We start from the raw sequence: 10,039 nt of genomic DNA on the forward strand, positions 1-10,039 counted from the left end.
GGCCCAGAGGGATGGTATGGGGAGGGAGGAGGGAGGAGGGTTCGGGATGGGGAACACATGTATACCTGTGGCGGATTCATTTTGATATTTGGCAAAACTAATACAATTATGTAAAGTTTAAAAATAAAATTAGAAGAAAAAAAAAAAAACAAAAACCCAATGTATTTCAGAGTAATTCTACCCAGTTTCCTTACCCCATAAATGATTATTCTATATTAACAAAACTCAGGAGAAGCCATTTAATTAAAGAGCCATTATCTATAATTTCTATACAGTTTGAATGGAAGACAGGCAGCAGAGTTAATTTGCATTCTAATCCCTCTCCATGTATATAATAATTCTCTAATCCTCTTTTTCTCTAAACCCCATTTTAACGGAATCCCTAATGTGAATTGCATACATTTCTCAATTATATAATACTTTGCTGCCTTTGTCTTTGAGATTTACTGTACTTTCACATTTGTATGCATTTAAAAATAAGATTCTGAAGGCTTTATAAGCACCCCGCTTTCTAATTAACAATGAGCATAAAATGTTAGTTTGACAAATGTTAGCCACGCATATAAGGGAATATTTAGAATCAATCTAGGCTGCCCCCCCCCCCCCCCCACCGATGGTAAGATTTGTATTATACAAGATTGTGGAGGATCAGTTTATAATTTGGACAAACACTTTCCTGAATACCAGTATTACTTTATATAGTAATTATAGGATTTCAGATGCCAGTAAGTTCTGTGTTCTTTGTATGAACTTACGAATGTAATAAAACACTTTTGAAAGTGAATCAAATGAAACTATCTAAGATTTAATTGTCAGACTTTTAAACCAGATTATCTCTGCTGCCAAAATCACTTATGTGACTTAGGAATCACAGAATCCTCTTAGATCTTTTATTTTGTTCTTAGAATTAAAATGACTTTAAAAAAATTATGTAAAGTTAAAACTTAAGCATAAAAAACAAAGAGAAAAAATTTTTAAATCTCCAAAACTCAGTTAAAATTCTTGTTACTATCTTGGTAGATATTTTTCTAGACATCTCAGTACATACACATGCACACACACTCATGAAAACACCTAGATTTATATAAACAGGTTAATACAACATATGATATTCTACTACTTGTCTTTTAGAGCTAATCATCATTTCCTATCCACTTCTTGTTGGGCTTTTTAATATCAATAAATAGATATGTATCTCATCATTTTTAATGGTAACATGATATATATACCTACACATTTTGTGTGTCTGTACCTACACACAAAAAAATATCTATCGATAGATGTTTAGATTGCATCTTTTTCCTCCTCTCTTTCTTATATGTTTAGTGAATATCCTTGCACAGTAACCATTTTGCACCTGTACAATTATATTTGTAAGTCAGATTCCTAGAAGTCTTGATTACGGAGCTAAAAGACAAATGCTGATGTATATTAATTACCAAACTGCCCTCCCCAACTTTTATCTCAGTTGAAACTCCCACTGGCAAAAAGATAGCACACTTGTTTTTTACATTTTCCCAATATTGGGTTTTGTGTTTCTTAAAAGTTGACAAGTGATTCCAATTCTAACATTATTTTAAAATTTGCATATCTTTAATTATTAATGAAGTCATACATATTTCCAAGTGCTTATAGAATATTATTTCTTTTGTGTTTTATTGCTTCACTATTTTTATCGGGATGGTTGTATTTTTCTTACTGACCTGTAAGAGATCTGTGAATATTGATATATTGTTCTTTGGACTGCAAGTCTCTCATTTGACTTTTAATTCTGTGCATAGTGATTTTTGAATTAAATAAAATGTTTCTTATTTATCTGTATTTTCGTGTCAAATTTTTGTCAAAAATTTATCAATAGTTTCAAGCTTATATATCATTTTATAATATCAAGCTTTTGTATCCAAAGGTTAATAATGACCTCTGGCAGGATTGCAGAAATATCTGTATTTCCTTGTAGCAGTCTTAGGGTTTAATTTTTTTACATGATAATCTTTCATCCATCTGGGATTTATTTTTGAATAAGAAGAAAGATAATTCAGATTTATTTTTTACCTCAATTGCTAGCCAGTTGTCAGACTTCATGAATATCTAATCTTATACTCTGATTTAAAATTACTTACTTTCTGATATTAAATTCTCTTATACTTTTGAATATACTTCTGGGATCTATCTTGTTCTATTGGTCTATTTATTTCTGAATAGTTATTATTCAGTTTTTATGTCTGTGGATTTATGCTATTTTTTATAAATATGCCTTTATTTTTCATTGTTTTTGGATTTTGTCTACTTTTGTATATTTACTTGATGAACTTGAATCATTTGGTCAAGCTAACGAAAGAATTGCTAGGATTTTCAACTAGACTTCTATGATATTTTTACATTAATTGAAAGTGGCACTTTTATAGTACTGGATTTTTTTATAATTTTTTTTCTTATGGATTCAGGGATTCTCTTAGGTCTATCAGTAGCATTTCATGTTTTCTTTTATATAGGCCCTGATCATTTAAAAAGATTTAGATAGATATTTTAATTTTTTGATTGTTGTGAATGAAATTATTTTCTTCCATGAAATTATCTGTTAATCCTTTTTAAGAAAGCTATTGACTTTTGTTTATTTATTTTATTTCCAGACACTTTAATGAGCACTCATATTTTTTCCTAATCATCTTTTGGTTGGTTTTAGCTTTCAGAAGTCTTAGATGGTACCCAGGAGACTAAAGAAGAAAATATAATTCCCTTATTGTAGAACATTACTTGAGGTGATTATAGAATAGAGCCTAAAATAGGCAAGTTTATGGAATATAATTTGTATATCCAGGAAGGATTGAGTCCTCATCACTGAAATGTAATATAAGTCAGACTAAATATATTAGAATGAGTAAGTATGCTGTTATTATAAGATTATTTAATATTCTGATGTGTCCTTTGATACTCAATTAATTAACCTCTCAGGATTAATCTTTGTGGATTTGATATTACTTAACGTAAGAGAGAAGCTAAATTTAATTAAGCCTTAAGGTATAAGTTCCTTTTTAAGTAATGAAAATGTGAAGGATGGAAGAGAAAACTGAACCGACTTCCTCAAGAATTAGAGTTCACCAGGTTGTGAGTTCCAGGCTTGCTAATTTTTTATATGACCCCACAAATACAGTATAATTTCTCATCTTGTCATGAGTAATCCTCCTTCCTCCTTCCAGCACTTACTGCTCCAACTACCCACCATCCCAACCCCCAGTAAAATGGTCTGACAGTGCCATCTGGTGGCCATGTAAGAAACTATATGAACTAATCTTTCTCATTGGACCTGCAGCCTGGGTTGATACAATAATCCTGGAAGCCAGTTCCAGGCTTGGTTGGCATTTTATGCCTGTGGCTACAGTCAGAGGGAGATGATCAAAGTCCAAGTCCTAGCAAAGGCTGCCTAGGGAATCTTGGAAAGAGCCCAGGCTCCATCCACAGGAGTTGGTAGAGGGCAAAAACTAGGTCCAAAAAGAGAGGTCTGCAAGAGAGTTTTAGCAGGAAAAACTTGGAGAGAGCCCCTGAACCAAAGCAAAGACAGAGAGAGGTTTTATTTTTTAGTGGAACCTCTGCATTCAGCCATAGGGCACAGATGAGCTTGATTTTAAGCTTCTCGTCAGTTCTAACATCTTGCTTCAGGGGTTTCCTTATGTACCTTCCCTGCCCCCCACCCCCGCCCCCCGCCCCATAGCTTAAAACTCAGATAATTTCAGACATTTCCACATAAGGCCAAAGCTGCTGCTGCTGCTAAGTCGCTTCAGTCGTGTCCAACTCTGTGCGACCCCATAGACGGCAACCCACCAAGCTCCCCTATCCCTGGGATTCTCCAGGCAAGAACACTGGAGTGGGTTGCCATTTCCTTCTCCAATGCATGAAAGTGAAAAGTGAAAGGGAATTCGCTCAGTCGTGTCCGACTCTCAGTGACCCCGTGGACTGCAGCCCACCAGGCTCCTCCGTCCATGGGATTTTCCAGGCAAGAGTACTGGAGTGGGTTGCCAGTGCCTTCTCCAGGCCAAAGCTACTTCACACTAACCTACTCTTGATCTTCCTCCTTTCCTCCTCCTTTCTCTTTTCCCTCCCTTTTCAGCTCTCACTGTTGAGTTCTCAGGAAAACCCCTTTCTTTCTCATCCTTCATTCTATCTGGGAGGCAAAACACAATCCTAGTTACAGCTGAAAACCCTAGAGATTGTGCTCATGGGCTAGCTTTATTGTGGACAAAGGAAGGCAGGAGTGAGGATGAAGAACTGGTCCCACTGACACCTGCATGCTTGGGGGGAGGGGTCAGGGGTCACTTTACCATGACCACAAGCTCAGTAGTCCCGTTCACCCCTGCAGGATTTCCCCATGTGCCTGCATTCAAGGTTTGTGTCTCTTTCATTGGTTTCATATTTCCAGCGTTTAAAATGGCACCTGGCATATAGAAGGAACTCTGTTGATATTTGTTAAAGGGATGAATGAATGAATATTGTCACTGAATAAGCAAATCTGGCTGCTGCTGCTTTTTTTTTTGTTACTATAGTTCAATTTTACGTTATGCAAGTGTTGCATTGATGCTAATTTTTATTATGAAAGTGACTTTTGTGAGATAATTCAAGCATAATGTGTGAGGGTATTTCTAGCACAAAAACGATTATTTTTTAAACTCCAACCCGTCAAGTGACAGACTTTCAAGAAATAACATGTTGGTAAGTTGGTCATTCTCTGTACCTTTCCTTTTGATGTTTCAAGAATATGTCATATATATATATATATGAAAAAACCAACAGAATGGCCAGACTTTACCTATCTTGGCTTATCAAGTGCTCTTTGAATCCCTTCTCAAATAGAAGCTAAGACCATTAAATATAGAGAAGAAAACAGGTTTGGAAAGCTGAAAGCTACCAAGCATTTGGCAGAACATCTTGCTGACTATGTTTTCCCTGTTTGCTTAGTCTCTCTTGCATTATAAATCCTTGATAACAGACACACAGAAATATTTATTCTCTATAGAACTAAGCACAGAGGAAATGTTGGGTTTGTCTCATATTTTTCAGAATTACGCTTTTCCTTGTGATCCTCCTTAGAACTGGAAAGACAAGGCAGGCTGTTTTTATTTTCTAATGATTGCTCCTAGGACATTACTCTTGTGTGAGAATTTTTCTGGGGATAAAAAAAAATGATCACTTGCTACTTTCCATTCCCAAACCCTAGGATTTCCTAAATATCTCACAGATCTCTGTGATCTTAGAGAAGTGCTTTCATTTCAGTGCAAAGGGGAAGTGAAAATGAACTCAGAGCTGGTCTGAATTCAGACAGTGGAGATCAGTGGGTGAATAATCTCTGAGTGTGGTAGACCTTGGCTAGCCTGTGAGAGTGTATCACAACATCCCACCAGGCTTGACATTTTGTTCCTGACTGATTTCAGTGGCAGCAGTCATGGGGCGAAGGCAGATGTTGAGTCTTTGGTCCTTGACCACACAGACTGTGAGAGGCTGCAAGGTGTAAAAAGAGCATGGCCCAGCATTACAGGCAGAGGGCTCAGGCTGAGTGCTGGCAGTGCCTTTGGCTGGCTGTGTGACCTGGAATAAAATCCACAGCCTCTCAGAGCCTTAGTTTACCTTTCTGTGAAATGGGAAGACAGATGCCTGCCTAGAAGGGACTGTAAGGAAGGGAGCTCCTGGGTTCATAGCCTAGTGGTACTCCCCAGTCGATCAGCTGTGATCACGGCAGTCATGTGTTCTCTTCCCACTTCTCTCCCAGGTACCTTGGTATCACGAGGCCGCTGACGTACCCTGTGAGGCAGAACGGGAAGTGCATGGCCAAGATGATCCTCTCCGTCTGGCTTCTGTCCGCCTCCATCACTCTACCGCCGCTCTTTGGCTGGGCTCAGAACGTCAACGATGGCAAGGTGTGCTTGATCAGCCAGGACTTCGGCTACACGATTTACTCCACCGCAGTGGCGTTTTATATCCCCATGTCCGTCATGCTTTTCATGTACTACCAGATTTACAAAGCCGCCAGGAAGAGCGCCGCCAAGCACAAGTTCCCTGGCTTCCCCCGGCCGGAGGAGCCCGACAGCGTCATCTCCCTCAACGGCATGGTGAAGCTCCAGAAGGAGGTAGAGGAGTGTGCAAACCTTTCGAGACTTCTCAAACACGAAAGGAAAAACATCTCCATCTTTAAGAGGGAGCAGAAAGCAGCCACCACGCTGGGCATCATCGTCGGGGCCTTCACCATGTGCTGGCTGCCGTTTTTCCTCCTCTCGACCGCCAGGCCCTTCATCTGCGGCATCGCCTGCAGCTGCATCCCGCTGTGGGTGGAGAGGACATGTCTGTGGCTGGGCTATGCAAACTCTCTCATTAACCCCTTTATATATGCCTTCTTCAACCGGGACCTGAGGACCACCTACCGCAGCCTGCTCCAATGCCAGTACCGGAATATCAACCGGAAACTCTCGGCCGCAGGCATGCATGAGGCCCTGAAGCTCGCCGAGAGGCCCGAGAGACCTGAGCTTGTGCTGTAAGGTCATTTATCACTGTTCCCTTCTATCCCCCCAACCCTTTCATGGACCTCCTTTCTGAAGCACATGGCAGAAAGCTTCCAGAACCAGTAGCAAGCTTATTTTCTCCCAAGTGTATCAGATTTGAGTCCAGAATACTGTAGTCTTCCACCCCATAGAGTTCCAAAAGCCAAAGATAGGTATTCAGTTGGATTGGAAGAAGAGACTGATTTGCTGATGAATCGCAATTGATGCCATGGCTGACAAGGAAGGTGATGTTTTTCCTCCTTTCTCTGAAAATAACATTCACCTTAGGTCCTTATAGCTCTAATTCTTGTAACAATATCATTTTAGTTGCTATTACTCTTACATCTGGTAAAGAGAAAAGAAGTAGTCTGAGGCAGTAGGGAGTGGTTAGTGTAGGGAAATGCCAGGGTGGGGCAAAGTCTTGATAGATAGAGTTTTCAGAAAGTGCGACCCAGCTTTAGGAGTTGGGAACTGATAGAGAGTTGTTGAGTTTGTCTAGGAAGCAATTAGTGACTTTTTAAGAAGCAATTACAATAGGACGTTGGAATCTGGAAAAGGACCGCAAAGAGCCAATGGTGGTAAGGAAATATAACACACACGTGGATTAATTTGGTATTGTAAAGAAGGAAGGAGACAGCATAGCAAAGTCATCAGGTCCAATGAAGATCTTGTTTTAAATTTGAGGTAGAGGAGACATTTTCATATTTGAAAACTGAGGGGAAATAAACTAGATTGAAGAAATAGAAGGTGCTGGTTAGAGAATAGATCAGTGTTGAATGTGAGACAAGAGGTGTCCCTCTTAACTGAACCTTGTTCTTTGGAATTGGCCAGAGAACCCTGGACCACTGTAGCTGAGAAGGACCCTCCCAGTCATTGTGGCCAGTCCCTTCCTTTGACAGAAGACATAACTGGGTCATGGCGAGTGAGCTATCATGCAATGATTAGTGGTACCTCTGGGTCTAGATCCCACATCATGTGAATCTTACCTCCAGATGCTGTCCATATACTAGACTGCTTTTATGTGTAATCAAGGTGGCCAAGGAGACCTCTGTGCTCTCAGCTATCTCAGGGGAACAGGGTCCCAAAGTACCCTCATGGGTTATGGTAGACTCCAGAGCTCCCAACTAGGATACACACCAGACGACTCTGAAAACCTCAAGGAACTCAGCTTGTTCTCTAACTCATCACCAGGATGAAGGAGGCAGAAACATCTCCCTAATATGGATAAGGGAAACCAGAGATCATCATTTCCTGTCCTAGGAACTCAAAGTTGTAAGACTACAGATATGCTAATTCTTGAGCTGTGAAATAGCTTCACAGGTATTTATTTTTACTTCTATTCTATACCCTGTTTTGTATATAAGAACTTGTTCATAATAAAAAGTTAGATTTTCTTTTTTGAAAGAATACAAGGACTTCCCTGATGGTCCAGTGGTTAAGACTCTGAACTTCTGTTGGAGGGGACACAGGTTTGATTCCTGGTTGGGGAAATTCCCCATGTTGCATCAAAAAATAAATAAAATTTCATTATAAAAGAATATAGTCTTTTGGTTTCAGAATATATGCAATGAGCGACCTATATTCCCAAGGATCTTTCCAGGTTTATAAGATTCTTACTGAATCAACCTCTAGTGCTTATCCACCAGGACCAAGTTCTAAATTCCTTCAGGGAAAGAGCCATGTCTTAGCCAAATTTCTGTTTGTAGAATCTTGTGCCTGACACGTAATAGATAATCCAAGTAATAATTTTTAACAATTGTTGAGTACCTACCAGATGCTATCAGGGTGTTTATCATTCTACCTGTAAACTAGTTGCTTCTGGCACCCCCAGTTTTCAGAGGAATAACAGGCTTGGGACATAAACTAGCAGCCTAAGATTACATAGTCCGAGTGGTAGGTATGGTATGAATCAGCCCAATGCATGTGCTCTTAACACATGGGTAGCACTACTTGTCAGATGACTTCAGTCTATAGTAGCAATGAGCTTGTGGATGTTTTGAGCTAGGGATTTTAACCATTAGTTCACTAAGAAGATGTTTAGAAAAACCCATTAATAGGAGTAAGTTAAGTTTATTAGACTTACTGCAGTTTAAGAGGACACCTCCTTGACGGAGTCTTGGTCATTTCTCTGATGAGGACATAACAAATGTTATTGATAGAGTTTGGGAGCTTGGGCTGGGTAGTGCTAGGGCAGAGAAGTGAGGACTGGGCAGAGTTTATTTGTGATAACTTTGGATTGGTGGGTACAGCTGAATGAGGACCTTGAAACCACTTTTAATTAGCAAACTGTCAGTCTTGAGGAGTAAGCTGGTTCAGTTGGTGTGCAGTCTTATGTTTTAGAAGCAACTCTTTCCTGTAACAAGTACTGGGTTCTTTTGCCTGGCTCCAGAATTGTTCAGCGCAGGAGCTGGAAAGCGTGTTGGTTTCAGTTCCCAGGAGTAACATGCTGAAAGGTGTGTTTGAAGAAAGTCTCTCTGGCAGCAGTGGGAAGGGCAGATAAAATCAAAAGACTGATGGCAGGGGGTCCAGTTAAGCAGCCAGTGTAGAAACTAGGAAAGAACCGCTGAGGTGCTGAACTAGAAAACACCACTGTGTTAGTTTTCCTTCTACACAGTCAAAGAACTCGGGGATAATTTTATCGATTACTTTAGCTAATAATCCACACATAATTCAAAAAAATGCTAATTTTTCAAACATCATACAAATAGGTTTTTCAGTTTAAAATAATAGTTACCCACATTTATTGATGATTCACTCTCAGATATTCTTCTAAGCACTCCATGTGAGTTATGGCATTTAAATTCTTAAAGCCTTCTGGGAGGTTGGTTTCCTTTATCTTCATTCTGTTGGGGAGGTCAAATAATTTTTCAAAGTCTACATGGGGAGCTGCATTTGAGTGCAGGACATCTGTGTTCAAATGTATTTTTAACTTCCATGCTGCTATGACTTTTATAAAAGTATTTAAATCAGCTAACATAACATCAAAAGGTATTTGCCTTTGCATCTTTAGCTAGTGTGGAGTCTTAGGTATTAGTTTTCCTGTTAATCTAAGACAAGGATCAGCAAACTTTCACTTTGAAGGGCCAGATGGTGAATATTTTAAGTTTTTCTAGCCATATGGTCTCCACTGAAAATACTTATTTCTGTCTTTGTAGTGAGCAACAAGTCCTAGACACAAGTAACCAAATGAATATGGTGGTATACAAATAAAACTTTATTTGCAAAAACAGGTGGCAATCTGGGTTTGGCCTACAAGTCATAGTTTGGTCTCCCCTGGTCTCAGAAAATGATTGTGTCCTCATTATATCTCTTTCTGTTTAAATGTTTAATTATTGATTTTATTTAGAATTATGGAATGTTAAAATTATTTGGGATGATGGACCTAAGTATTCATTAACTCTAGGAGATTTCTAATTAGTTGGAATAGCTGCTACTTAAAAAATTCTATGGCAGGCAGTTTTCTTTTCCCTTCCAATGTGGGAGGACTCATTTTTGAATTCTTGTTTATAACTGTG

General features: G+C 39.1%; 1 protein-coding gene across 1 annotated transcript in view; it reads left to right on the plus strand.

Moving 5' to 3' along the window:
* HTR7 (5-hydroxytryptamine receptor 7) overlaps positions 1 to 7,983 on the plus strand; it is a 90,525-nt gene extending 82,542 nt beyond the window's left edge. The window contains exon 2 of the mRNA XM_005896316.2: positions 5,759 to 7,983. Within this exon, the coding sequence (XP_005896378.2) occupies positions 5,759 to 6,521 (763 nt within the window). The 3' untranslated portion in view covers positions 6,522 to 7,983. The remainder of the gene's footprint in view (positions 1 to 5,758) is intronic.
* Positions 7,984 to 10,039: the final 2,056 nt, after the last annotated feature.

This window comes from Bos mutus, chromosome 26 (genome assembly GCF_027580195.1).
Source record: "Bos mutus isolate GX-2022 chromosome 26, NWIPB_WYAK_1.1, whole genome shotgun sequence".
Lineage (NCBI taxonomy): Eukaryota > Metazoa > Chordata > Mammalia > Artiodactyla > Bovidae > Bos > Bos mutus.